We start from the raw sequence: 27992 nt of genomic DNA, 5'->3' as shown, positions 1-27992 counted from the left end.
TAAACTTTGTAACAACCTCGGCATTTGTACATAATAGCTCTGTTGCCCTGACGTGTCTACAAATATCATGCATTTTGTCCATTCTGAACAAATGACGAAACACTGTGCCGTTGAAAAAACGTATCAATGACATTGTTTACAAAACAAGGGCACCGAACAGATTTTTGTAAGGTTGTTTATTAAGATGACAAATCTAAAAATTGTAAAACATTTTCATTTACATCCCCTGAAATTGACTTCACTATGATTTTATGACAAACCATAACTTTAAGCGTAAACAGCACCTTAAACATAAATCTAAATGTTTTACTGTTTAACACAAATCACAAGCTGTTATTGATTACACAAAAAAAATCTTTACAAAAGGGTAGTAAACACTCAAGGAAAACTGAGATCCTACAGAGGTTTCATTCTGACAGGTAATGCCTCTAAAGTGCCAAAACAAGACTAAATATTTCCCAATAGTGCACACCTTTCAAATTTAAAAAAGGAGAAACATAATCCATAGTAGTGAGTTTGAAACAATAATCACACTTTTGACTGCGGAGACCAAATATCTATTTATAAAACTTATTCATAAGCATGAAGACCCCCATTTCCAGATGTTTCTCCTTTGTGGTTTCAGTGGTTTTTAAATGTTAGACTGATCCAGGTTGACCTTTGATGGTAGGGGTCCTGCTTCCTGCTCCCCCTCCTCTCCAGGAGATCTAATAATGACCAGAGACGACTGCAAATAAGGGACCAGTTTCTGATCCTTCATGTACTCCATGTCCCCATATATGCTTAGTTTCTGTCGAAAGAAAGTGAAACAAAGGTGAAAATACTGGGATCAGATATTGTTTATCAGGTGAATTTCTTAATGGCTAGCTGCAATGGCATCACAAATAAACTGTCAATTCTCTTCAATTTCAAGATGGAACACCACAAAAGATATCAATTATATAAATAAAAAAATCTGAAGCACACTTGAAAATGTATGAATTTCATTGCTTTATATAAGGGTGCATTCATATTTGTAGTTCGGTTCTTTTGGTCTGGACCAAAAAATAAATTTAGTCCTGGTTCGCTTAGCGTTCAGACTGGCATTTTAACAGTGAAGATATCGAGATTTTAACTAAAGATATCGAATCTAACAGCTTACCTGTAAAGTCCCAACGTGATTGGACAGCTTTTATGATTTATATTCTAAAATGGAACTTACCAGGCATCCAAACCAATGCTGTGTGCTGGGTTATACATGCTCAGTGTATGCCTGCGCATATGGGTACTTTTAGCAAGCCGGTAACTTGCGAAGACCTCATTAGGGCTTTTCACACTTGAAATCGTTAACCCCGGATTATTCTAAACACCAGGTAAACAGAATCCTGGGTAATGTGTTTCACGTTTCACATTGCTTATAATTTACCAGGGGTTAAGAGACTCTGGGTATTCATAACCTGATGTTTCACACTGTACATCACTAAACCCTGGGTTAACATTCTTATTTGCAGTGTCAACAGTCATGATTGGATAAATACTGCAGCGTCAAACTGACGGAATAAAAATAGTGCGTGGTCACTTTAAATAACCGAATACCACGTTGTTCCACATCCGGGGGAAAATGACGCCTCGCAAATCGTTTTTGACTGTTTTAAGCCTCCTAAGACTTTACTTACTCAAATAAATAAAAAACTCAAAGAACTGTTTACACAGTGCACAGAGTTTCTGTGACTGTGCAGAGCTTGTGAAATGAGTTAAGCGCTGTTCAGTTTTTGATCGGGTGTCCGTTGCTAAGTGTCTGGTCGTATCATTCTACCCCCGCTTCATTTCACACTGCACACATTTGGCACCGCAATGCAGGGTTAACCCTGCAAAAGCGGTGCTAACCCTGCTTCGAAATTACAAGTGTGAAACATTCGTTTACCCGGGGTTAAAAGCGGGGTTTAGAGTGAAGATAACCCGGGGTTAAGCGCAGTGTGAAAAGCCCTATGAAGTATTTAAAGCAGTCAAAACAGCACATGCGAAATCACTTGATTTTCAGGTCGTATATTGTTATCACTTCCTGTTTTTGGTTCGGTTGGATGTCTTCGGTCCGTGTTGCGTTCATATTTCAATCGAACTGCGTCACAGTTCGTTTGAAAGTGGACCGAGACCTTTCTTTTCACCGGTCTCGGTCCGCTTGTTTGGTGCGCATCAGGGTTCAGGTGGCAGCGTACACAAATAAACCGCACTAACAGAGCAATCGCACCAGAGTTCGTTTTAATTTAAGCAAACATGGCATATGTGAACACACCCTAAGTATCAAACCAAGTGGTGTTCACACTTTTAAAGCCAGTTTTTCAGAGAAAAGTAAGTTAAATCATAAAATAATATATAAATCAATACACCATTCAAAATTGAAAAAAAAAAAAACTATAGGACAGTTTATGGTTGTTAAATTGCTGTAAATAAAATGAATTGCACAACATATACCAGTTTTAAATCTCAAAACACATTTTTGTGCCGCTGTATACACATAGAATCAGACACACCCAGTGAATGGATCATCTATTCAATTGATCTTTGCCTTGTTGGCAAATCTTCTAGAAATTAAATGCCACTTTCACAGCTATATGGGGTGTAAATCCCCATGTATGACAAAGCTGGTACGCGAGATGCGTTTTACCTCAGCAGGAACATACTGCTCAACAGCAGTGGACACTGTGGCACAACAGATCCAGATTAAAACCAACACAGACAGAACCAAAGTGGTAGTCAGAATCCAGCCAGGCAGCCACGGGTTCCTAAAAAAACCCAAGATAATATGAATATTTATGAAAAATACCAGAACAATAGGATTTCCTATACAGATCAAGGTGTGACCAACCTTGAGAAACAGCTGAAAAGATTGTAGTCATCTTCAGAGTTTCTTTTATCGATGAACATGTCTCTGTCTCTCTCTTGAATGAACGTCATTGGATAGTCTTTATAAACAGGGTTGTTTATTTCCTGATCTACTTAAAAAAACACAAGGGGACCAGTATCAACTTTTTAGAGATTGATACAGTATTTTTATGTTGATAAAAGTGCTGTCTATAATCTCTTCACCGCTTCTGGCACCAACAAAATTAAAAAACACCTTTAGGATATGGTTTATTATCATTTAAGTCTGCAAATGTGTGAATAACATTATTATTTACAACAAACGAGAAGCAGAAGTGAGGTGCTTACAGGTGCTCTGTTGCTCTGTCTCTACTGCTTCCCTCTGAAATTCCAGCTGAGGGATAAACTGAATTTGCGGCTCAGACTGATAAGAGAAATCAGTTACACTTAATCATGTTTTCTTCATGCACCATACTATGGGATCAGAATCCCATAATCTACATGTCATACATCCCTAATGATACATCAACATCTTGTAAACAATACACATAAATTGAAAAAGTCCAATAATTTAATGTTACATAACATAACAACATTACCTGGAAAATGACTACTTTGCCATCATCTGCCTGGAGATAAAATGTCCAGGATGAGGTGATAAAGCTGTGGGCTTGGCTCATCATGTCTTCCCAAAAACCTCTCACCAAAGTCAGCGGGTATAGAAGATGGATTTTGGGGATCATAGTCAACAACTTCCCATGCCAAACAAAAGAAAAACATGTAAAACAGTATATGTGGGAATTGGGAAAACGCATTTACTGGGTTGTACAGAAGAGTCAAATGCTTTGTTCACAATACCTCTTCCATTCTTTGCTCTGCAAATGGCAGTTGACTCTGACACCCAAGATTGCACGCATATTGTTCTTCTGACTGGGTGTAGGCCTCGCGACACGCTGCGGGAAGTTAAAGAAACGCAAGTGATTATAATACAATTACAATTATAATGGACTTTGAGAGGAAAACGACTTCACAGACGTAACACTATATTACCCGACTCGCATTCTGATTTGGTTTCGTTGAGATCCTTGCTGTCACCCACAAACTGACAAATTGAGAAGAGACGACATCCTCTTTGACAGGCGTACAGAGCCTCTTCCTACAAAAACAAAAAGGCCGAAATAAACATACGACGGCACTTTTCATGCTTTCCACTTTCAATTCACTTTAGTCATTCTCTGCAATATGTAATAACTTACAAATACATAATTACTGACTAAAAATAAAATAATTCCACAGCGTTAATACGTTTGCATTGTCTTAAAGAGAACAAAGCTAGTTGAATGTTTTGGCTTATTAGTGAAGCTCACGCTTACCCGTGGATAAGTGTGCAAACTGTAGGTCATTTGACATGTTTTATGGCAAGACGCCGTGTTTCCCAAAACACCATCAAACACATCGGAAGATCCAGAGGTGCTTACAATTATGCAGAAGAAGCTCATAAAAACCCCGCAGGAACGTACAGCACTCATTTTTTGTGAAGTACCAAACGTCGAGTTACGACGCTTCCTTGTTTGGGGAGCTGTGAAGATATCGCGAGATTTGCAGAGCACATTCTGCGCATGCGCTGTGACGTCTCTCGTGAATAACGAGTTTCAAAAATAAAATCATTACAAAACGAAATGAAACTTAAATAATTTACAAAAGTATCTATTTTATATCGTTATCTAGATTACGTATTACAAATAACTTGCATTGTTATATCTGTGATGTTTACAAGTGCAAAAATATCATAACGTCAGAGGCATCACATACAACGGTCTTTATTGAAAAGCAAATATCTATACAACTGAAACATACACTATTTTAATTTAAGTCAGTTTCAAGGGATCTAAAAACCATGACAAAAATAAGACAATTGTTTTCCCCTCAATGAAGCCATTCTTTCTCAACATCAAAGGAAGTTCCTAAATGACATTATAAAACACCCTATAGATTACCATTGAGAACACGGTTTTTGTGCCAATGCTTCAAAAAGAGGGGGTGAAAGAGAGAATGTCTCCCACATTGTTTTACAGGACAAAATTTGAGGCACAAAAGAACACCCAGACATATTCTTTATAAAAGCCAGCAGTCTCAGTGTTTGCTTTTTTTGGATTTCTTGTGAGAGCGGTGAGGCGATCGTGACGGAGATCTTGATTTCTTTGAGGATTTTTTGGGTGTTCTTGACCTGGACCTGCGTGACCTTTTGGGCGTTCTTGGCGGTGAAGGAGACCTAAAATGATAAATAAAACCAATTAACATCTCAATTCTGTGGACTGGACACACTAATTTACACTGACAACACAAAATACTGGAAACTATGAAGAAATAAATTTGTATACCTTTTTGATGATTTGCGGTTGCTGTCTCTAGGAGAGTCTTTATAGGAAGATCGAGAGCTGTCTTTCATATAAGATCTTTCAGAGCGTGGTGATGGCGACCTGCCGCGTCTACTGCTGCTACTTCGGGTGGGGCTGGGCGAGGGGCTGTGTCTTCGTTTTCTGGGGGCAGGGAGAGGAATAACAGACTGTGTCAAGCAAATATACACCAGGTCATTGTGGCAGTATTAATGCAGCAACACTATCTTAAATGGTCTTTAGAGTTTTACAGTCTCTTACTTTTCTTTTCTGCTTGGTGTGGAGTCATCTTTGTCCTTTTCTTTATATGACACATCAGACTTCTCTTTGTCTTTCCTCTCTTTTTCTTTCTCTTTGTCTTTTTCCGTTTCTTTCTCCTTCTCCTTAACAAGACACAAAAATTGTGGCTTTAAACAACAGAAAAGTGAGAACAATGCGATTCTACAATTTAGCTGCTTCTAACCCTCTGTAGTAACTTGTCCCGATAAAGCTCTACTTGTTCTTGAATACTCTGTCCAGACTTTTTGGGTCGTTTTCCAGATTCAAGTTCATCTTGAAACTTCATGACTTTAACCTGCAACCGGAAAGAAAAAGAAATGTATAATCTTCAAAAAATTTTAACTTTTGTTTAGTTTAATAAGAATGTAGATATACCTCAATTTCTCGTAGTTTGGCACGTTTCTCCTCGCTCGTCTCAGAAAATTTTGCAGACTTTAAATCATATTCTTCTCTAATAGGATTAGAATAGGACTGCTGCTCTGCAGAGCTGGAGTTCTTCAGAGAGTCTTTGCTCTCAGTTTCATGTGTTGTTCTGTGACAAAATATTTCCAAAGTGAATTTAGTCAAAAGAACATGACAGATGTTTTTTTTTTTGCCGATATAGAAATGATCAAGAAAGTGTCACTCAAACATATAGTCCAAAGAACTAACCTCGCTTTACTTTTCTCAGATTCTTCAGGCAAATCAAAGACCTCCCATTTTGATGTGGTTATGGCTAAAAATAGACGATAATCAATTTTCTGGAAACAAGATCATGAAAAAGAAACTAAAATTATGTGATGAAAATCATCAGGAGTCAGGTCTAACCTTGAGCTTCCAAAGCAGCACCATCCACTGCTTCCCATTTTGATGGGGCTACCTTAAAACCTGGCTTCTGCTCCACTGAAAGAGAAAACAATTTTCAAGAACACGTGCGGTTTTATAAATGTATGTAACATGAATGAGGCAAAACAAGGATTCCAGACATTTTATATGGATTTCTTTGATACATTTCTATTTGCATGTTACACATAAATCTTTTGAATTAACACTTCAGTTCATACATTAAAAACATAAACCTTTAGAAGGCGTAACGATATCACCACTGACTTCAGAGCAAATTTTATTTAACTAATATTTCAGTGCAGAGAGATTTTTCTATTATTGTGGCACTTCAGTGATAGTATGAATGGAAAATTTGTATTTTTAGCAATCTTACAAGGAACACCATCCAGGTAATCGTCCACTCCCTTGATAGGCACTCCATCCAGGTCGTCAAGAGGTGCACCATCAATTTGTGCTCCATCAATGGGTGTCCCATCAACATCATCCAGAGGAGCACCATCCACATCCTCTTCCACAATAGGAGCACCATCAATGTCGATGCTGGTCTCCAATTGCTGAATAAAACAAAACATCCATATTTAGTCTATGAATAGACCAGTTCTGACTAATACTTCGATGTTACAATTCCAATTCTATGAACTGAGTAAGCCATTACCTACCACACTAACCTCTGGAATCAACTCTACAATCTCCTTTTCTGGATCAAGACTGACAAGTCCCAGGAAAATGTTCTGAAGTTTAATCAGGAAAGGATCAGGATACACTGCCCAGTCCTCCCATGCACGGAAACAGGACATTACTCTTTGCTGTAGAGATAAAAATAAACATCAAGTTCTGAAATTCTACATGTTAGAAAACATTTCTGTTAAATAGTAGTGTAACAACAAGTCGCACCTTGAAATGCTCCGATTGTAAGTGGCCTTGTATGGTCTTATATGTAGCGTTGAGGTCAGAAAATATCTGACCAAGTTTTGTTTCAAAGCTGTAAAAGAATGACAGATGATCACGTTAAACTAATATATATACTAATATAACTAATATCTAACATCACTGTGCACTTAATTATCAAATCTAATAAAATCATGACACACTTACAATTTCCTGTAGTAAGAGGCATTCGCAACTTTTGCAGAAGAGTTATACAACACATCTGACACCAAATATAACCTAGCAATCTAAAGAAAACAAAAGAATGTGAGCAAAAATGAACACACAAAAAGTGTCTGATAAATAGTAATTCTACTGCAAAGTCTGACCTTCTTTGGCAGAGGGGTTTTAAGTATGGACAAAGACTCAGCTATGCATTCCACAATCTCCTCAGCTGCATCAGCATGTGTAAGGCAGAAGAGCATGGCTTCAGCAATGTCACTCTTCCTTGGCGTAAGACCTCGAAGGGTCTCCTCCAGTTTATCCCTTTCACTGCAACAGAAAAAATTCAGTACATACACTCAAAAGCCTGGTAGCCCCACAGTAACTGAATAGTTAATCTCTCCATGAAATGAACCACAAAACAGAAAACAAACATGTTTTGATATGCATACTCGTCTTTTAAGGAGCCCTTCTTGCTGGATTCTTCATCATCATCAACATCATCGTCATCATCATTTTCGCGTTCTTCAGTAGCGCCGTGTAAATATGGGTTAAGGGGAGGTGGTCGCCAGTTAGATCCATTCTTAAACATCCTGAATTCCTCAGTTTTCCATTTTGTTGGAGAATCGCCCTACGAGTATACCATATGTTTGTAAAAACTGGACTTTATTTTCTAGAAAGTAGAAAATAACTAAAAGCACTAACCTGTAATATTGTGTACAACTTCCACCGGTAATAGACATGAGCCGGACCTTGATTTTCAAATAAAAATCTGTCAAACCCATAAAACCATGTTTAATTACAGACCACCCTCAAAGGACCAGCACAGATCATTAAAAAAGTAAAACACAAAATCGACATTTTGATTCATTAACTTCACGCTTATAATAATTGCCCACCTGTAGAGTGGATTGTTAATCTCTCGGTTCATGATCATGGCCTCAAACATGGGTCCCTCACGCACCACAAACTCGATCATTCGATGGATTAGAGAGAGCAAATTCCTACAAGAAAAACACAGTTAAAGCGAAACAGATTCAGCGCCATCGCCTAAACAGCTCCTACTCCTACAAAATGACATCTGATGAAATGCAACATTTTTGCCCTGAATCAATAGACATGCTTTTTGAGCTTTTAAGATTTAAAACTGACTTGCAGTGTGACAGCTTGTAACAATCAAAGCATGTAAACCCTCTCTACATCAACAAAATCTAAGCCATGGGATGCTTCCCTCTTGACTTATAACTGGACCTTCCTCCGACACCCTAAATGTGATGTTATGTGACCTATTCTGTTTTTGGAAAATAGATAAGTGTGAATGGAGAGGGACAAAAATCATGTAAGCACTTCTAAAGTCAGTTAAGGGATTGGGTCAATAACTGGGTCCCTGATCTGACTTGTGAAGTGGTCGATAAATCAACAGATGATGTTTCTCTAATGTACTGAAACACAAATCACAAGTATTGGAGCCGATCATACCGATGTCAGGCAATCATTGTGTATACTTTCCCCAATCCATCCCGTGACGCTTTTCTGGTCCCTCGCAGCTGCAGACAGTTCAACTTGTGCTGCTCACCAAGGCCAATGTCAAAGGTCACTGAGACTATGGGGATTGGGTGTCGCTTTTGAAGCACGCTACTGTGGCAGTTGAAGTGAGCAATAGCAAGAGGGGTGGTCTATCAGTAACTGAAACTAGGTGATGGTGTATTCTGTAGTGTTTTAGTTGGTAAATTAGTAGCAGTGTAATGAATCATGGCTGATGAATTTTATCCGAAACCTTAACACCACCGAACAACCAAACTGTCAGCCATGCCTAACCAAAGACATGTAAGATGACCGTCTATATAAATAACATCAATCATTTGATAAAACAAGATAAAAATCAAGGATCTTAAACGCAGTGAATTCTTATACTTATGCTAACTTCACCATCTGGACAGCGTAAACACAGAACCTTTGTAGACGAGTTCAAAATATATATGCAGTTTGTATAGTTAGTAGATCTTTTCCTGGTTTTCATGCAAGGCCTCAACTATTGCTCACCCAAACCAGCCTCTGGTAGCATGCGTAACTCCAATCGTTCAAACTACAGAGATGGGATAAGTTCTCTACAATTCATAAGAATTTGGAAAAAAGAAAAGCATGTACCTTTCTGTTGGGATAACCACTTTGACTATGGCTTGCGACAGAGTCTGGATATGAAGTCACATCAGATAATAAACATAGAATATATGTGAGTATTGTTAAAAAGAAACAAGCATAATACTAAATGCAACATATACTCCTACAACAAACAAAGTGTTCTATGGTGTCAGTTTTAAAACTTGACTGAACACACACCCTAGCAGAAAAGAAAAAGCTACAAGATATACATTAATAATATATTTTTAAACATTTCTCTAAATTATCCTCTTTACAAACGCAAACATATTTCTTTCAACAAACAGTATCAAAATGAATAGCGTCATCTTAACCTAACTTTGATAAGCACCAAAGCCTACAATACGTATTGTCCAATGAGAAATCTACTCTTAAAACACTTACCCGTACAATCAGCATGGTACATATGTAATTTATATTATGTTACAAATGTGGTTCAATTTAGAAAACTACACAACTCTAAAAACACAGACCTTATGCACAATAAAGGAGAGCAAAAAAATAAAACAATAAGTGTTGCACTTTATCCCCAAATGAAATTACAATATATTGAAACATTACTAGAAAAGTCAGTGCTCCTAACTACATTTTTGACCATGCTAACGGAAATCTTTTTGTCCCACGTGTGCCAAGTTACCTTCTCAAACTCCTCTTTGCTCTTGGGAGGGGGAGGCATAGGAGCATTGGGGTTCTTCAGCCTTTCTTTGGGCTGGGCATTAAAGGGCAGTCCAGAGGGTGGAGGCGGGAGGGTGTGCTCCATCATAGAAGGTGGAATGTATATGGGGTGAGGAGGAATTGGTACACCTTTGCCCCATCCCAGTTTCATTTCAAAATTCATGATCATTTTTCCTGAAATAAACAACGTTTCCAGACTTGATCAATGACTTCATTCAAATAATAAGAGCTAACAGAATTAATAGTTGGTTAGACATTTACCATTTAAATTTTTAAGTGCACGTTCAGCATCTCTTCTCGTCATGAAAGCTACAAAACCACAGTTCCTATCCCTGGCCCTCTCCTCATCAGTCCTGGGCCACATAATTTTCACACTGGCTAATGGACCGTAGCGACCAAATTCCTGACAGAGCATCTCCTCATTCATCTGTTACATAGAGAGCAAATATCAGAATGGAACACTATAATAGAGATGATACATTAACAAAAATATGACATGAAGTTACCTGAGGATTTATGTTCCCTAAATAAAGATTTGTAGTTGTTGGATCACCAACATCATGTGAACCAGGAGCTGAATCATCCAAAACTGAAAAGAAAAACAACTGTTCTGAATGGCAAATCAATTTTTATCACATTTGCACCCCAACGAGTCACAAACACCAAATTGGTTACATAATAGCATTACACAGTATATAAAACAAAATTACCACTGGATGGACGGTTTCTTCGTGAAGAACCATCCGCTAAAAGAAGCAGAAAAACAGTGTGAATTTCATTCCTTCATTATGGATTATACGCTGCTAGGGGTGGCCATGATATGCAGGAGGAGCAATGACTCCAATGACTGAAAAGAGGGGGATACAGGGGAAAAACCTCCTACATCTATGCATCAAAACAACTTACACGATCGTCGTCCTTCCGCTTGGAGAACCGGCTCAAAACGACTAACTCTGCCCTTCAACCTGTGACGTTCATCACGTTCCTCCTGTATCCTGCAAAACAATGAAGGATTAAATTACGTTCTTATTTATGTTGAAGTTGCTATTGTCGATTAAAAATAGAGAAAACACCAACTGTTTTAGTTCTTCCTTGAAGAGTTCAAGGTTGCTCTTTTTCTTTTCCTTTTCTGCCTTCTTTGATGCCTAGGCAAAGAACAGAGAATAACTGGCTTTAAAATAAACACAAACTTTTTTAAAGTTTAAATAAAAAAACACGTACATTGCGTTTGTCTATTGATAAAAACTGTTGGGGAGTTTCCAAAGGTAAAAAGCTTTTTGTTTCCAAAACTCTCGACTTCGGTTTGTAAAGCTTTCCTTTCTTCTCATCAGCTGCTGCCTCCTCTATAACAGATGAAGCAGCACAATAAAAAAAAATGTACTCGTTGTCCAGCATAGTTGTCAAAAATAGTTAAGTATTCACACAAACATTCACACCATTTGTCATTTGAAATCAGTGGACTTCACCACTTTGATCCTAGACGCATCTGATAAAACAAACTAACCATATGGTCATTGCAGGAACTTGCAAAGGACAGACATACCTTTAGTAGCATTGGCAATGCCACCACGGACAAAAGTCTTCACTTTTCCTTCTCCGCCCTCAAAGGCAGCAAGAAATTCCTCATAGATCTCTGCAGCTGCTCTTTCATCCTCCTATAAAAACACAGATTGCCTTAATCATACAGCAAAGCACAATGACATTGAAATTGTGTTCTAAAGCCTGTGAGAATTTAATGGACATATTTAGTTCAGTTGCAGATTGGAAAGCAGCAACATGTTTGTCTTCTAACTACGAACAGACATCAATGATGTTAGTCGGTACTGTGAGGCTGCTTTATGAATGTTTTGGGACAGCAGAAACTGATCTCAAGAACTCACCTTCTTCTTTATTTCATCTTGCTCTTTCTTACTTAGTGTTCTTTTTGCAACCGCCATCTTGCCGATACTAAAGGCCTTTAATTTACTTTCCAATAAAGCCTGAATGAAAATATGAAAGTCATTTATTATTACACAAGTAATACTGGAGATAAACGAAATGCCCACAAAATGAGAAAACCCCAAGAAAATGAAGTAAGGTACCATTGATAGAATAAATATTTAAAAGAGATCCCAAAGGGACATGTATACAACAGTAACGTTAGATATATGTTGAAATCTCTATTATTCTTAATTCACTTAAAATAACAGCGTCTGCTGAATGAATAAGTGTAACGTTAACCCATACTATAGTACAGTCGGACAGATAATGGAGCTGATGTGGCTACAACAGCAATTTATATTTGACGGCACTATATCATCGTTTCAGTTGACAACGTTCACGTGGCTAGCAACATTAGCAAACATGACCATATTAGCTTATAAGAGCAAAAAAAATACTTCATTTGATTGAGAATAGCTATTTTTTCATTAAGTATTTTAATACTTTTAAACGGTGTGCCAATCTATTCTACATCACTAAGTTATCTTATCTAGAAGTCTACAACCATTTTTGTTCGTGCTTGTGTTAGCTTTGTCAACGCACAATTAACACAGCAGCGACACGTAACGTGCTTTTTGGTGTAGTCACATATAATGCATTGAGATAGTAAATATGATAAAATACAACATAAATTAGAGTTGGATTTTAGTCTGGTTAACTTGTAAGGGAAAAACGTGCAGCTAACGTTAACTAGCCTGCTAATGAGTTAGCTTCACAACCAAACAGCTGAAATTATATTTCGCATGTCACAAAGCAACACACGACTTTATTAAACATAACGTTTTCGCATACTTATCTTCATGAGTAAGAGAGGTTTACTTTAACATTATTGATTTAAAGTAAAACGCCATAAAATACCTTTGAGCTGGCTTTCTGCGCCCCGCCTGGCGTTTTGTCCGCCATTTTGCCCGACACTGTGCAAGCGCATGAGGCGCGTTCACGTTCTTCTCATGCTGACTGAACGAGTCAATTTGACGTCTTGCTTTCACAGGACGCATTAGTGTGCCTCCCAGCAAAGTCTTTAGCTTTTGGAGTTAAATCGAAAACCATATAGTACTGAGTGAATGCATGTAATTTGTTACACAGGACATTTGTTTTATGTAGCTACTGCGAAGTGTCACTGGACGCAGATAAACTTGGTTTGGATGCCATCTACCGTAGCCTACTAAATCCTTGCTTGATTTTCCCAAGACACACCTGGTATACGGGTGAGCCCATATCGTTTTTGTAAATTAATTTTCAATTAATTATTATTCAAAGACCTAGCCACACTCTCAGCGAGGCTTTGGGCTCTGGATCCATAAAAGATTGAAAAGGATGAATTCATATTACACTAATTGCTCATTTAGGCTAGGTAAGTTACACAAATCATCACGAATGAGAATTTTAGCCAAGCATTTATTTTTTATCTTCAGGGCTTCACTGTGAACAATATAATTACAGTTTTGCAAGACAAACACTTAATGATAATAAATAATTACAAATTTCATAACAATAAACACAGACAATAAATGCATATCTTTATAACGAGGTAGATTTTATCATGCAAAAATAGGGCAAGGATATGTAGCCTAAGCATCATAAAAAGTAGGCAGTATCTTAAGAAAGGCCACTCCAAGCAAGCTGATCAATTGGATTGGCAGTTATATTTATTTAAAGTTACATTGTAATTATACAGTCATTCATTAGACAAGTTTCTAAATACCCATCATTATGCAGACTTTCTTATGATTCTTATATTATATAGCCACATAAACAATATTGTAAAATTATTTTATTCTGATATGTTGTTCAAATAGCCAATAGCCTACTTCAGCATTCAACATTATTACTATGAATTAAGTAGGCTACATTATTGTGGTATGGTGTCTATAGGCTACACAAGAGCTTGTATTTTCTTAGTTGTTTTTTAGTTCCTTTGAAGTAGCCTAACATTTGTGCACTGTGTTGTAAATAAGAAAAACTGAGAATACAACTTGTAACTTGTAAGGGTCTCATGGTTAATATTCAAATAAAGCAAGCAGGCAATTAATTTCAGTCATAAACACAAGCAGGCAACTTAAAACGTGTTGAAGATATTGCTCCGCTATTGGCATTCACCGCGTGCCTTAATTGAAATATATTAAAAAAAGGTCCACCGTGAACACGTACAGCGTGAGCCTAAAGGCAAATAAAGCTTTTTTTATTCTCCCTACTTTATGACTTTATGCACCACAGGCGACAGGCAAAACAAACATTCTACCATCAGGTGTATTTATTCAAAAGGACGCTTGAGATATTAAGATATTAATATCATTCTCTATAGCGAGGATGCAGTTCATATCCGATGATAACGGAATCCCATGTTCTGGCTCCAAGTCTGCTGGGCAAAGCACAATTAAATCGGAAGCGCGGTGATGTATCATCCATCAAATAGAGTCAGGCATCTCTGCAACCTATAAAACATCGAAAACATAACAGTTAAACAATGATGCCAACAAGGCCTGTTCGACATGGACAGTTCACGTCGAGCATCAGGCAACATTCTGATAGTATAGCCTAAATAAGAACCAACTGTATGCTTCATAGCATCAAAAGAAAACAATTGATCCAGGTTTCTTATTATAATCAGATGTTCGAATACAGAAAACAAACAAATGGATTTCATATAATACGCCTGCTGTCGGTAAATTCGCCAGCGTCCGTGTAATATCCTGCATCATGACCGTTACTGCATCATCCTACAATTGTGGATGAAACGGATTAATTATCTACGTTCATTTTAGGATTTGAAGTTGGTGTACATACCTCTGTGAAGTCATGCAAACTTGATAATATCGCTGCTAATATTGCAGCTTTGAAATGAATGGCGAGCCAGCAGAATAGCCTAAATATGGAAACTGCGCCGAGCGCAACATTACGATGGGAGCGTGTGACGTCACCATGCAGACAGATGTTCCTGCGTCCTCGAGTTGAGCTTTATGTCAGAGTCAGCAAATGATATGTGCCTCGCGATCAATTGAGGATCCTAAAGGACAATACTTTCATGTCACGGAGCGCTTTTAGATAAAAAGTGGCATTGTTAAAAGTATTAAAAGTGAGAATTTGATGATGAATTTTGAGATGGAACAATGCAACAGTAAAAACAGTTGCGTTTACATATTTTATGGGGACATTCCATTGACGTAATGGTTTTTACTGTACAAACTGCATACCCTAAACCTAACCATTAGAGAAAACCTTCTGTTATTTTAGATTTTCTAAAAATGTTATTTTGTGTGATTTAGTCCATAGGCTTGTTTCTTCGTGTGAATCCTACATGTCCCCCAAGGATAAGGATTTTGAAATATTGCATCTTTGTGGGGACATATACCCCATACATAGCCTACCGGGTTTATCAGGTCCACGCACGCACGCACGCACGCACGCACGCACACAAACGTACTACTCTCACATCACATCTCAGGAAAATAAATCAATGGTTCGCTGACTTCCTCTAACATCTGGAGGAATGACCAGCGTTCCCCACTTAACACAGACATCTGGACCCAGTGCGACAAAAAGAGACAGAGGTCTACCAAACTGGCTTGGTTAATGTTTGACGAAACGGCATATATGTACAAAGGTGAAAAAAACATTAGGCTACATTAGAAATGACATGATTTGTGCGGCTCATTCCCTGCCCCTTTTACGTAAGCTGCTGGTCTTAGAGGAGAACATGCAACTCGATCGGGTCCCGCAGACATGAAGTCTGCCGAAGTTGAAAACATTGAAGAATTAAATAGTTTGTCTATTGATTCCAGTCGGATTGAAGTGTACTTGACAAAGCTGAAACAAAAAGCAAAGGCAGAAGCAAGCATTCGACACTTGGATTTGCCGAAAACGTTTTTGATACAGTTTCTGAGGGCGAGAGACTTTGATGTTGAACTGGCGTTGAAGGTTTGTAGCATTACTTTGCTCTAAATGAATTAGCCTAACTACTTTTCTTCTGTAGTGATAGTAACACTTTGCTGCAGGATTTGATTCGAAAGCCTTGGCGAGATTTGCCACATAAATGAACGTAGTCATAGTGTGTAATGTACAGTATGTAATGTATAGTGTGCAAAACCAAAAATTCTTGACTTGGCTGAAAACCGAAACAATGTGTTTTGATTACCTTTTGTTCTGAATGACTTACCATACTTTTTAATGCTGTTAAAATAATTTAAGAATTTATCATGTTAATATTACGTTCTTGCTTTTAAAAATAACATCCATATTTGTAACCTATATAAAAAAGTTATATGCTGATCAATGCAATGTTGACTTTAAACAAGCTACGTTTTAGTTCATTTAAGATCTTGCTTTATTAAAATATAATGATATAAAGAACTGCAGAAAGCTTGATCTCAAAATCTATTTATGTTGTTATATTTAGCCCAAACTTCCAAACTTTGAAGAATACCAATTTTAACCCCACATTACAAGATGTTAGATATATCTCACAGTCTGTATGCATCCAAAGCCAAAAATAGGTGATATTAGTATTCATCATCTTTTCTTTTGGTATCCAGCATGCATTGTAAACATACTGCACTGTAATTCATCTCCTGCCAAGTAAGATTTTCAGATAACTTTAAAGTTATTGTCCAGAGATTTGATTTTACAGCAGTGCACACATATACTTGCTCACATTGCATGATGTCAACCATTCTTCTTCTTCTTTGCATCATGTGTGTCAGTAACATTCTGATACAATTCTCTTGAAAAAAAGCTATAAACTGAGTTTACATATAAATCATAATGAGAATACTATAGCCTAGTCTGCATATATAATGTTTTGTGTCTCCTACACAGCTGTTGATTAACTATCACAAATGGAGACAAGAATGTCCTGAAATTACTGCTGATCTGCGCCCATCATCCGTCATAGGACTTCTCCAAAACAATTACCATGGAGTTCTGAAATCACGAGATAACGCTGGAAGCCGAGTTTTAATCTACAGGATTGGCAAGTGCACATACAAAATATATATATATTTTTTGTTTTTGCTGCTACAATGGCAAATATCACACATTTTCAATCACTGTTTCCAGGTCAGTGGAACACCAAAGAATTCACAGCTTATGAGGTTTTTCGTGTGAGCCTCATAACATCAGAGTTGATTGTTCAAGAATGCGAGACTCAAAAAAATGGACTTAAAGCTATATTTGATCTCCAAGGGTGGTGCTTTGCTCACGCTCTGCAGACCAATCCTTCTTTGGCAAAAAAGATATCATCTGTGCTTACAGTAAGTATATATTCAAAGATGATGTTCTTTTTAGATCATGTGAATTAAATCAAAACATCTGCTTTACTGTCATAGGACTCCTTTCCTTTGAAAGTCCGTGGCATCCATTTGATAAATGAGCCCATTTTTTTCCGTCCTGTCTTTGCCATGATTCGCCCATTCCTGCCAGACAAAATCAAACAACGGGTCAGTCCTATTTACGTACATGTATATAAGACATTGAAGAGAATTCACATTAGTTTATAACATCTGTGTTGATGCTATTAACACTGCCGTACTTTTCTTAATAGATTCATATGCATGGTAGTTCATATGCCCGGAGTCTCTGTAGTTGTTTTCCGAAAGCTATCCTCCCTCCTGAGTATGGTGGCACAGGACCCAGCATAGATGAAGTGTGTCAAGAATGGACTGAGTACATCATGCAGTCTGAAGACTATCTACATAAGGTCTCTACAGGCTTTGGTGGAGGAGATACTTCACAATGTTCTGCCGACAAATGATTACAACAAAGGCACTGCTTTGTTTTTGTAAAACAGTGCACTTAATATTGGTGAAATTTATAACCCTATTTCTAGGACTGAATGGGGCAGCTTTTAAAAGTGTTTTATATTCCAGACTGGAAAAGCCACTTTCACAGTCAAAAGTGACATTCCCACAATTACTTATTTTAACGGAATCATACGTCTGCATAATTTTATTGAATTCTATATCTTACAGATATTGCAAGTATTTAATATACCTCTGAAGATAAAAATCAAGAGATGTCGATTTGCACAAGTTGTTTTCATCGGAAGACAAATCATTCTGAAGTCAATTGTGAATAACACAACCTGTAATGTTAACTGAAATATAAAAGTGCCTTTGCTACCTTCACTTCAGAATTACCAGTGTAGATTTCCATAACAATGGACATAACTCAGGAAGAAAATCTTTGTGATTCTGGACGTTTGATACCAAGAGTAAATTAAGCAAAACTGCTATTTGTAGCAGTTTAAAGTGGTCATACTGACTGAAAAAAGTGAATGAATCAGATGTAAATAAATGTTTTAAAACTAGCTGCATTTTAAATAAACAACTTAATACATTCAGGTATTAGTCAACACCAGGAAGTGGGCGAGTGAAGCTACACTTTGTCCTAATGCCTTTTGTTCACTCTTGAGCAAATATGATCAGAGACTGGTGACCTTATACTTGATCTCTTTGTGTTTACACAGGTTTACTTGAATTTCTGAAACACTACATGTATCTTTACTGCATATGTATCTATATGTGTTTGAGAAATTGACTGTTTTACATTACTGTAATTACAGTGTATTATTGTCATAGTAAAAAATAGCTACACAGACACAATGTGTGCCTCAAGTAAACAACCAGACAATTGCAACAGTCATTGTGTGGATTTTTTTTTACCAATATCATGTGTACTTACCAGAGGTGGACAGTAACGAAGTAAATTTACCTGAGTACTGTACTTAAGTACACTTTTTGAGTATCAGTACTTGAGTATTATTTTTTTGAGTACTTGTACTTTAACTTCACTACATTTGAAAGACAAATATCATACTTTTTACTCCACTACATTTATAAAAAGGTCCAGAACCCTGTCCAAAATACAACATAAAATGTAATGGAATAATGTTATAATGGGAATTGTACTATGGATACTTGTTGTCTACTTGTATGTGATGGATTCTATTGGTGGGATGGTAAATCCCATTGGAATAAAACCCCAAACACACTACAAAGAGGAATTTAATTTAAAAATCTCATTCTAATTCAAAAATTCATTGTTTTTTTCAGCAGGAATGGTATTTGCAGTAAAGCCACAGTATCCACAAATTTACCATTTTCTATTTATAGGAACCATACTCCAATTAATAATCTTTAGTAAAGCCACAGCAACTAAAAATACCATAGTTTCATTATACTAGCTATAGTTTATGTTTGTAGTTAAATTATGGTAATACAAATGGTAATAAATCCAACAAAAACATGGGTTCTACACTTGACTATTTACAAGAACCTTACTACTTACTGGTAAATTGCTGCTAAAACTGGTAAAGGGTATATCCAAAATAAAAGAACACTGCTCATTAATACATATAGGCCTAGGGGGCTAATGAGGATAATTAGGCTAAATGATCATACAGGATTATATCTAAACTAAACATATATGTGCTAAACATATAAAGCTCTTAAAGGAGTTGCTCACTGCAAAATTTGCCCCCATTGACTTTCCATAGTAGGAATAAAAANTTCATTAAGTATTTTAATACTTTTAAACGGTGTGCCAATCTATTCTACATCACTAAGTTATCTTATCTAGAAGTCTACAATCATTTTTGTTCGTGCTTGTGTTAGCTTTGTCAACGCACAATTAACACAGCAGCGACACGTAACGTGCTTTTTGGTGTAGTCACATATAATGCATTGAGATAGTAAATATGATAAAATACAACATAAATTAGAGTTGGATTTTAGTCTGGTTAACTTGTAAGGGAAAAACGTGCAGCTAACGTTAACTAGCCTGCTAATGAGTTAGCTTCACAACCAAACAGCTGAAATTATATTTCGCATGTCACAAAGCAACACACGACTTTATTAAACATAACGTTTTCGCATACTTATCTTCATGAGTAAGAGAGGTTTACTTTAACATTATTGATTTAAAGTAAAACGCCATAAAATACCTTTGAGCTGGCTTTCTGCGCCCCGCCTGGCGTTTTGTCCGCCATTTTGCCCGACACTGTGCAAGCGCATGAGGCGCGTTCACGTTCTTCTCATGCTGACTGAACGAGTCAATTTGACGTCTTGCTTTCACAGGACGCATTAGTGTGCCTCCCAGCAAAGTCTTTAGCTTTTGGAGTTAAATCGAAAACCATATAGTACTGAGTGAATGCATGTAATTTGTTACACAGGACATTTGTTTTATGTAGCTACTGCGAAGTGTCACTGGACGCAGATAAACTTGGTTTGGATGCCATCTACCGTAGCCTACTAAATCCTTGCTTGATTTTCCCAAGACACACCTGGTATACGGGTGAGCCCATATCGTTTTTGTAAATTAATTTTCAATTAATTATTATTCAAAGACCTAGCCACACTCTCAGCGAGGCTTTGGGCTCTGGATCCATAAAAGATTGAAAAGGATGAATTCATATTACACTAATTGCTCATTTAGGCTAGGTAAGTTACACAAATCATCACGAATGAGAATTTTAGCCAAGCATTTATTTTTTATCTTCAGGGCTTCACTGTGAACAATATAATTACAGTTTTGCAAGACAAACACTTAATGATAATAAATAATTACAAATTTCATAACAATAAACACAGACAATAAATGCATATCTTTATAACGAGGTAGATTTTATCATGCAAAAATAGGGCAAGGATATGTAGCCTAAGCATCATAAAAAGTAGGCAGTATCTTAAGAAAGGCCACTCCAAGCAAGCTGATCAATTGGATTGGCAGTTATATTTATTTAAAGTTACATTGTAATTATACAGTCATTCATTAGACAAGTTTCTAAATACCCATCATTATGCAGACTTTCTTATGATTCTTATATTATATAGCCACATAAACAATATTGTAAAATTATTTTATTCTGATATGTTGTTCAAATAGCCAATAGCCTACTTCAGCATTCAACATTATTACTATGAATTAAGTAGGCTACATTATTGTGGTATGGTGTCTATAGGCTACACAAGAGCTTGTATTTTCTTAGTTGTTTTTTAGTTCCTTTGAAGTAGCCTAACATTTGTGCACTGTGTTGTAAATAAGAAAAACTGAGAATACAACTTGTAACTTGTAAGGGTCTCATGGTTAATATTCAAATAAAGCAAGCAGGCAATTAATTTCAGTCATAAACACAAGCAGGCAACTTAAAACGTGTTGAAGATATTGCTCCGCTATTGGCATTCACCGCGTGCCTTAATTGAAATATATTAAAAAAAGGTCCACCGTGAACACGTACAGCGTGAGCCTAAAGGCAAATAAAGCTTTTTTTATTCTCCCTACTTTATGACTTTATGCACCACAGGCGACAGGCAAAACAAACATTCTACCATCAGGTGTATTTATTCAAAAGGACGCTTGAGATATTAAGATATTAATATCATTCTCTATAGCGAGGATGCAGTTCATATCCGATGATAACGGAATCCCATGTTCTGGCTCCAAGTCTGCTGGGCAAAGCACAATTAAATCGGAAGCGCGGTGATGTATCATCCATCAAATAGAGTCAGGCATCTCTGCAACCTATAAAACATCGAAAACATAACAGTTAAACAATGATGCCAACAAGGCCTGTTCGACATGGACAGTTCACGTCGAGCATCAGGCAACATTCTGATAGTATAGCCTAAATAAGAACCAACTGTATGCTTCATAGCATCAAAAGAAAACAATTGATCCAGGTTTCTTATTATAATCAGATGTTCGAATACAGAAAACAAACAAATGGATTTCATATAATACGCCTGCTGTCGGTAAATTCGCCAGCGTCCGTGTAATATCCTGCATCATGACCGTTACTGCATCATCCTACAATTGTGGATGAAACGGATTAATTATCTACGTTCATTTTAGGATTTGAAGTTGGTGTACATACCTCTGTGAAGTCATGCAAACTTGATAATATCGCTGCTAATATTGCAGCTTTGAAATGAATGGCGAGCCAGCAGAATAGCCTAAATATGGAAACTGCGCCGAGCGCAACATTACGATGGGAGCGTGTGACGTCACCATGCAGACAGATGTTCCTGCGTCCTCGAGTTGAGCTTTATGTCAGAGTCAGCAAATGATATGTGCCTCGCGATCAATTGAGGATCCTAAAGGACAATACTTTCATGTCACGGAGCGCTTTTAGATAAAAAGTGGCATTGTTAAAAGTATTAAAAGTGAGAATTTGATGATGAATTTTGAGATGGAACAATGCAACAGTAAAAACAGTTGCGTTTACATATTTTATGGGGACATTCCATTGACGTAATGGTTTTTACTGTACAAACTGCATACCCTAAACCTAACCATTAGAGAAAACCTTCTGTTATTTTAGATTTTCTAAAAATGTTATTTTGTGTGATTTAGTCCATAGGCTTGTTTCTTCGTGTGAATCCTACATGTCCCCCAAGGATAAGGATTTTGAAATATTGCATCTTTGTGGGGACATATACCCCATACATAGCCTACCGGGTTTATCAGGTCCACGCACGCACGCACGCACGCACGCACGCACACAAACGTACTACTCTCACATCACATCTCAGGAAAATAAATCAATGGTTCGCTGACTTCCTCTAACATCTGGAGGAATGACCAGCGTTCCCCACTTAACACAGACATCTGGACCCAGTGCGACAAAAAGAGACAGAGGTCTACCAAACTGGCTTGGTTAATGTTTGACGAAACGGCATATATGTACAAAGGTGAAAAAAACATTAGGCTACATTAGAAATGACATGATTTGTGCGGCTCATTCCCTGCCCCTTTTACGTAAGCTGCTGGTCTTAGAGGAGAACATGCAACTCGATCGGGTCCCGCAGACATGAAGTCTGCCGAAGTTGAAAACATTGAAGAATTAAATAGTTTGTCTATTGATTCCAGTCGGATTGAAGTGTACTTGACAAAGCTGAAACAAAAAGCAAAGGCAGAAGCAAGCATTCGACACTTGGATTTGCCGAAAACGTTTTTGATACAGTTTCTGAGGGCGAGAGACTTTGATGTTGAACTGGCGTTGAAGGTTTGTAGCATTACTTTGCTCTAAATGAATTAGCCTAACTACTTTTCTTCTGTAGTGATAGTAACACTTTGCTGCAGGATTTGATTCGAAAGCCTTGGCGAGATTTGCCACATAAATGAACGTAGTCATAGTGTGTAATGTACAGTATGTAATGTATAGTGTGCAAAACCAAAAATTCTTGACTTGGCTGAAAACCGAAACAATGTGTTTTGATTACCTTTTGTTCTGAATGACTTACCATACTTTTTAATGCTGTTAAAATAATTTAAGAATTTATCATGTTAATATTACGTTCTTGCTTTTAAAAATAACATCCATATTTGTAACCTATATAAAAAAGTTATATGCTGATCAATGCAATGTTGACTTTAAACAAGCTACGTTTTAGTTCATTTAAGATCTTGCTTTATTAAAATATAATGATATAAAGAACTGCAGAAAGCTTGATCTCAAAATCTATTTATGTTGTTATATTTAGCCCAAACTTCCAAACTTTGAAGAATACCAATTTTAACCCCACATTACAAGATGTTAGATATATCTCACAGTCTGTATGCATCCAAAGCCAAAAATAGGTGATATTAGTATTCATCATCTTTTCTTTTGGTATCCAGCATGCATTGTAAACATACTGCACTGTAATTCATCTCCTGCCAAGTAAGATTTTCAGATAACTTTAAAGTTATTGTCCAGAGATTTGATTTTACAGCAGTGCACACATATACTTGCTCACATTGCATGATGTCAACCATTCTTCTTCTTCTTTGCATCATGTGTGTCAGTAACATTCTGATACAATTCTCTTGAAAAAAAGCTATAAACTGAGTTTACATATAAATCATAATGAGAATACTATAGCCTAGTCTGCATATATAATGTTTTGTGTCTCCTACACAGCTGTTGATTAACTATCACAAATGGAGACAAGAATGTCCTGAAATTACTGCTGATCTGCGCCCATCATCCGTCATAGGACTTCTCCAAAACAATTACCATGGAGTTCTGAAATCACGAGATAACGCTGGAAGCCGAGTTTTAATCTACAGGATTGGCAAGTGCACATACAAAATATATATATATTTTTTGTTTTTGCTGCTACAATGGCAAATATCACACATTTTCAATCACTGTTTCCAGGTCAGTGGAACACCAAAGAATTCACAGCTTATGAGGTTTTTCGTGTGAGCCTCATAACATCAGAGTTGATTGTTCAAGAATGCGAGACTCAAAAAAATGGACTTAAAGCTATATTTGATCTCCAAGGGTGGTGCTTTGCTCACGCTCTGCAGACCAATCCTTCTTTGGCAAAAAAGATATCATCTGTGCTTACAGTAAGTATATATTCAAAGATGATGTTCTTTTTAGATCATGTGAATTAAATCAAAACATCTGCTTTACTGTCATAGGACTCCTTTCCTTTGAAAGTCCGTGGCATCCATTTGATAAATGAGCCCATTTTTTTCCGTCCTGTCTTTGCCATGATTCGCCCATTCCTGCCAGACAAAATCAAACAACGGGTCAGTCCTATTTACGTACATGTATATAAGACATTGAAGAGAATTCACATTAGTTTATAACATCTGTGTTGATGCTATTAACACTGCCGTACTTTTCTTAATAGATTCATATGCATGGTAGTTCATATGCCCGGAGTCTCTGTAGTTGTTTTCCGAAAGCTATCCTCCCTCCTGAGTATGGTGGCACAGGACCCAGCATAGATGAAGTGTGTCAAGAATGGACTGAGTACATCATGCAGTCTGAAGACTATCTACATAAGGTCTCTACAGGCTTTGGTGGAGGAGATACTTCACAATGTTCTGCCGACAAATGATTACAACAAAGGCACTGCTTTGTTTTTGTAAAACAGTGCACTTAATATTGGTGAAATTTATAACCCTATTTCTAGGACTGAATGGGGCAGCTTTTAAAAGTGTTTTATATTCCAGACTGGAAAAGCCACTTTCACAGTCAAAAGTGACATTCCCACAATTACTTATTTTAACGGAATCATACGTCTGCATAATTTTATTGAATTCTATATCTTACAGATATTGCAAGTATTTAATATACCTCTGAAGATAAAAATCAAGAGATGTCGATTTGCACAAGTTGTTTTCATCGGAAGACAAATCATTCTGAAGTCAATTGTGAATAACACAACCTGTAATGTTAACTGAAATATAAAAGTGCCTTTGCTACCTTCACTTCAGAATTACCAGTGTAGATTTCCATAACAATGGACATAACTCAGGAAGAAAATCTTTGTGATTCTGGACGTTTGATACCAAGAGTAAATTAAGCAAAACTGCTATTTGTAGCAGTTTAAAGTGGTCATACTGACTGAAAAAAGTGAATGAATCAGATGTAAATAAATGTTTTAAAACTAGCTGCATTTTAAATAAACAACTTAATACATTCAGGTATTAGTCAACACCAGGAAGTGGGCGAGTGAAGCTACACTTTGTCCTAATGCCTTTTGTTCACTCTTGAGCAAATATGATCAGAGACTGGTGACCTTATACTTGATCTCTTTGTGTTTACACAGGTTTACTTGAATTTCTGAAACACTACATGTATCTTTACTGCATATGTATCTATATGTGTTTGAGAAATTGACTGTTTTACATTACTGTAATTACAGTGTATTATTGTCATAGTAAAAAATAGCTACACAGACACAATGTGTGCCTCAAGTAAACAACCAGACAATTGCAACAGTCATTGTGTGGATTTTTTTTTACCAATATCATGTGTACTTACCAGAGGTGGACAGTAACGAAGTAAATTTACCTGAGTACTGTACTTAAGTACACTTTTTGAGTATCAGTACTTGAGTATTATTTTTTTGAGTACTTGTACTTTAACTTCACTACATTTGAAAGACAAATATCATACTTTTTACTCCACTACATTTATAAAAAGGTCCAAAAGTAGAAAATGGTTTCTATGCAGCGGGTTTCCTGTGTGCGCAATTTATCTGGCTTGCGATCTGCCAGGACCTTTTACTGTTGACGCGGTCAGGCCAGCCTCCACTTTGAAAATGACTGTCAAGCCAGCCCTCACGGTGGTTTTCTGTGCGCGCATATATGACAGATTGCGGTAGGAGCGCGGGAGGACAAATTTCAAAATAAAAGCGGTTTCGCACACTATCATTTGCTAGTGTTTTTCCGATGGCGAGTGATGTTGCTAGTGCAATGAGAGATTATGTTAAACGGTTGCTATGTAGTTTCTATAATGTTCTGGGTGATTTCTAGGCCGTTGATGAGGTATTTTGGTGGTTGTAAGAGTGTTGCTATGAGGTTTGTGTGGCGTTCTCTGTGTGGTTGCTAGGTCGTTGCTAAGGCATTCTGGTGGTTGGTTTTGGCCTAGTGGGGAAGTTGTGGCCTGGTGGTTAGAGAGTCAGACTCAGACCATAACTGACCATGAAATAACTAAAAATAACTGACAAATAGATAACTTTTAATACAATATCAGGACAGTCTGATGTGGTGTTTTTAAATAAAAGTCCCCTGAATATCCTAAATACAGTGTTTTTTCTATATGTTCAGATAGGTGTTAAAAGGAAACTACCTGTTTTGTGAAAGTGATTTCACCTCAATTCATAGTACACCATCTCAGATTGTCCATCATACAATATCAGGACAGTCTGATGTGGTGTTTTTAAATAAAAGTCCCCTGAATATCCTAAATACAGTGTTTTTTTATATGTTCAGATAGGTGTTAAAAGGAAACTACCTGTTTTGTGAAAGTGATTTCACCTCAATTCATAGTACACCATCTCAGATTGTCCATCATACAATATCAGGACAGTCTGATGTGGTGTTTTTAATAAAAGTCCCCTGAATATCCTAAATACATGTTTTTTTATATGTTCAGATAGGTGTTAAAAGGAAACTACCTGTTTTGTGAAAGTGATTTCACCTCATATCATAGTACACCATCTCAGATTGTCCATCATACAATATCAGGACAGTCTGATGTGGTGTTTTTAAATAAAAGTCCCCTGAATATCCTAAATACATGTGTTTTTTTATATGTTCAGATAGGTGTTAAAAGGAAACTACCTGTTTTGTGAAAGTGATTTCACCTCATATTCATAGTAACCATCTCAGATTGTCCATCATACAATATCAGGACAGTCTGATGTGGTGTTTTTAAATAAAAGTCCCCTGAATATCCTAAATACAGTGTTTTTTTATATGTTCAGATAGGTGTTAAAAGGAAACTACCTGTTTTGTGAAAATGATTTCACTTCAGAATCATAGTACTACCATCTGAGATTGCACCTCATTATTTTCAGGACTGTATGATGTGGTGTTTATATTTAAATGCCTTCAAAATGTCTCATACATGCTATCTTCTACATTTTCAGTTGTTAAAGGGAAACTTCAGTTCCAAGAAAATAATTCCATTATAAATCTGACAATTTCGTTTATGTGTTTTTATTCACTGCTGAGGATGATTCCTAACTACCTCACTCAGATTCCAGAATTTAATCATTTTTGTAATTTTTGTACGAAGATTGTCCCTTTTAAATAACTGCAATAATTAGGATCATGGCTCGAAGCACGATAAATATGAGTGCAAAACGACACTACTTCAAGTGCGCGAAGCTGTACATGTTAGTTTGACGCTATCAATCAGAGTCGAATCCACCTTTCGCCAAACAACTGCACATTTTCAGAATCATATCATGACGCATTTATTTTTCAACACTTTTTATTTTGGTGTTTTGCGACGCATGATCT

At 36.9% G+C, this 27992-nt stretch overlaps 4 protein-coding genes across 6 annotated transcripts; 2 read left to right on the top strand and 2 right to left on the bottom strand.

The window, feature by feature from the left end:
* Window positions 1-24: 24 nt before the first annotated feature.
* Window positions 25-4427, bottom strand: tmem59 (transmembrane protein 59). Of its 2 annotated transcripts, none has more exons than XM_057333361.1 (8): window positions 4215-4427; window positions 3892-3997; window positions 3700-3794; window positions 3441-3593; window positions 3190-3265; window positions 2846-2975; window positions 2645-2762; window positions 25-790 (listed from the first exon to the last, which is right to left on the bottom strand). In XM_057333361.1, exons 1-8 carry the CDS (start codon window positions 4368-4370, stop codon window positions 632-634), a joined length of 993 nt encoding a protein of 330 aa, XP_057189344.1. In that variant the 5' UTR covers window positions 4371-4427; the 3' UTR covers window positions 25-631. The 2 variants fall into 2 exon arrangements, with proteins under 2 accessions (XP_057189344.1, XP_057189345.1); XM_057333362.1 differs by having other exon boundaries at window positions 2846-2972.
* Window positions 4428-4645: 218 nt separating this feature from the next.
* u2surp (U2 snRNP-associated SURP domain containing) lies at window positions 4646-13185 on the bottom strand. 2 transcript variants are annotated; one of them, XM_057334540.1, is made up of 26 exons: window positions 13104-13185; window positions 12146-12244; window positions 11809-11920; window positions 11487-11608; window positions 11343-11410; window positions 11172-11260; window positions 10976-11011; window positions 10772-10854; window positions 10527-10692; window positions 10228-10439; window positions 9579-9622; window positions 8330-8434; window positions 8136-8202; window positions 7883-8061; window positions 7598-7760; window positions 7437-7516; window positions 7236-7323; window positions 7001-7147; window positions 6715-6895; window positions 6324-6398; window positions 6168-6231; window positions 5892-6048; window positions 5701-5811; window positions 5499-5620; window positions 5223-5381; window positions 4646-5113 (listed from the first exon to the last, which is right to left on the bottom strand). In XM_057334540.1, exons 1-26 carry the CDS (start codon window positions 13146-13148, stop codon window positions 4975-4977), a joined length of 2913 nt encoding a protein of 970 aa, XP_057190523.1. In that variant the 5' UTR covers window positions 13149-13185; the 3' UTR covers window positions 4646-4974. The 2 variants fall into 2 exon arrangements, with proteins under 2 accessions (XP_057190523.1, XP_057190524.1); XM_057334541.1 differs by having other exon boundaries at window positions 7010-7147.
* A 2765-nt stretch (window positions 13186-15950) lies between these two features.
* Window positions 15951-19122, top strand: LOC130554724 (alpha-tocopherol transfer protein-like). The gene is made up of 5 exons (XM_057334561.1): window positions 15951-16163; window positions 17061-17214; window positions 17301-17494; window positions 17570-17680; window positions 17785-19122. Exons 1-5 carry the CDS (start codon window positions 15969-15971, stop codon window positions 17992-17994), a joined length of 864 nt encoding a protein of 287 aa, XP_057190544.1. The 5' UTR covers window positions 15951-15968; the 3' UTR covers window positions 17995-19122.
* Window positions 19123-23031: 3909 nt separating this feature from the next.
* On the top strand, window positions 23032-26140 carry LOC130554113 (alpha-tocopherol transfer protein-like). Its single transcript, XM_057333552.1, has 5 exons — window positions 23032-23244; window positions 24142-24295; window positions 24382-24575; window positions 24651-24761; window positions 24866-26140. Exons 1-5 carry the CDS (start codon window positions 23050-23052, stop codon window positions 25073-25075), a joined length of 864 nt encoding a protein of 287 aa, XP_057189535.1. The 5' UTR covers window positions 23032-23049; the 3' UTR covers window positions 25076-26140.
* The last annotated feature ends 1852 nt before the right edge of the window (window positions 26141-27992 follow it).

The sequence above is a fragment of the Triplophysa rosa genome, linkage group LG5 (genome assembly GCF_024868665.1).
Source record: "Triplophysa rosa linkage group LG5, Trosa_1v2, whole genome shotgun sequence".
NCBI classification, from domain to species: domain Eukaryota; kingdom Metazoa; phylum Chordata; class Actinopteri; order Cypriniformes; family Nemacheilidae; genus Triplophysa; species Triplophysa rosa.
Note: the sequence above shows the minus strand (reverse complement) of the source record. Positions and strands in the feature narration are given on the sequence as shown.

Excerpts from the sequence above, each read along its gene's own strand:
- LOC130554113 (XM_057333552.1), top strand. The coding sequence starts at position 23,050 with ATGAAGTCTGCCGAAGTTGAAAACATTGAAGAATTAAATAGTTTGTCT. Across the intron at positions 24,576-24,650 it reads AGATATCATCTGTGCTTACA|GACTCCTTTCCTTTGAAAGT; the intron begins GTAAGTATATAT and ends TTACTGTCATAG. Across the intron at positions 24,762-24,865 it reads CAGACAAAATCAAACAACGG|ATTCATATGCATGGTAGTTC; the intron begins GTCAGTCCTATT and ends TTTTCTTAATAG.
- u2surp (XM_057334540.1), bottom strand. The coding sequence starts at position 13,148 with ATGGCGGACAAAACGCCAGGCGGGGCGCAGAAAGCCAGCTCAAAG. Across the intron at positions 12,245-13,103 it reads CGCAGAAAGCCAGCTCAAAG|GCTTTATTGGAAAGTAAATT; the intron begins GTATTTTATGGC and ends ATTTTCATTCAG. Across the intron at positions 8,435-9,578 it reads GTGGTTATCCCAACAGAAAG|GAATTTGCTCTCTCTAATCC; the intron begins GTACATGCTTTT and ends TTTTTCTTGTAG.
- tmem59 (XM_057333361.1), bottom strand. The coding sequence starts at position 4,370 with ATGAGTGCTGTACGTTCCTGCGGGGTTTTTATGAGCTTCTTCTGCATA. Across the intron at positions 3,998-4,214 it reads GTTTGCACACTTATCCACGG|GAAGAGGCTCTGTACGCCTG; the intron begins GTAAGCGTGAGC and ends TTGTTTTTGTAG. Across the intron at positions 791-2,644 it reads AGCAGTATGTTCCTGCTGAG|AAACTAAGCATATATGGGGA; the intron begins GTAAAACGCATC and ends TTCTTTCGACAG.
- LOC130554724 (XM_057334561.1), top strand. The coding sequence starts at position 15,969 with ATGAAGTCTGCCGAAGTTGAAAACATTGAAGAATTAAATAGTTTGTCT. Across the intron at positions 16,164-17,060 it reads ATGTTGAACTGGCGTTGAAG|CTGTTGATTAACTATCACAA; the intron begins GTTTGTAGCATT and ends TCTCCTACACAG. Across the intron at positions 17,681-17,784 it reads CAGACAAAATCAAACAACGG|ATTCATATGCATGGTAGTTC; the intron begins GTCAGTCCTATT and ends TTTTCTTAATAG.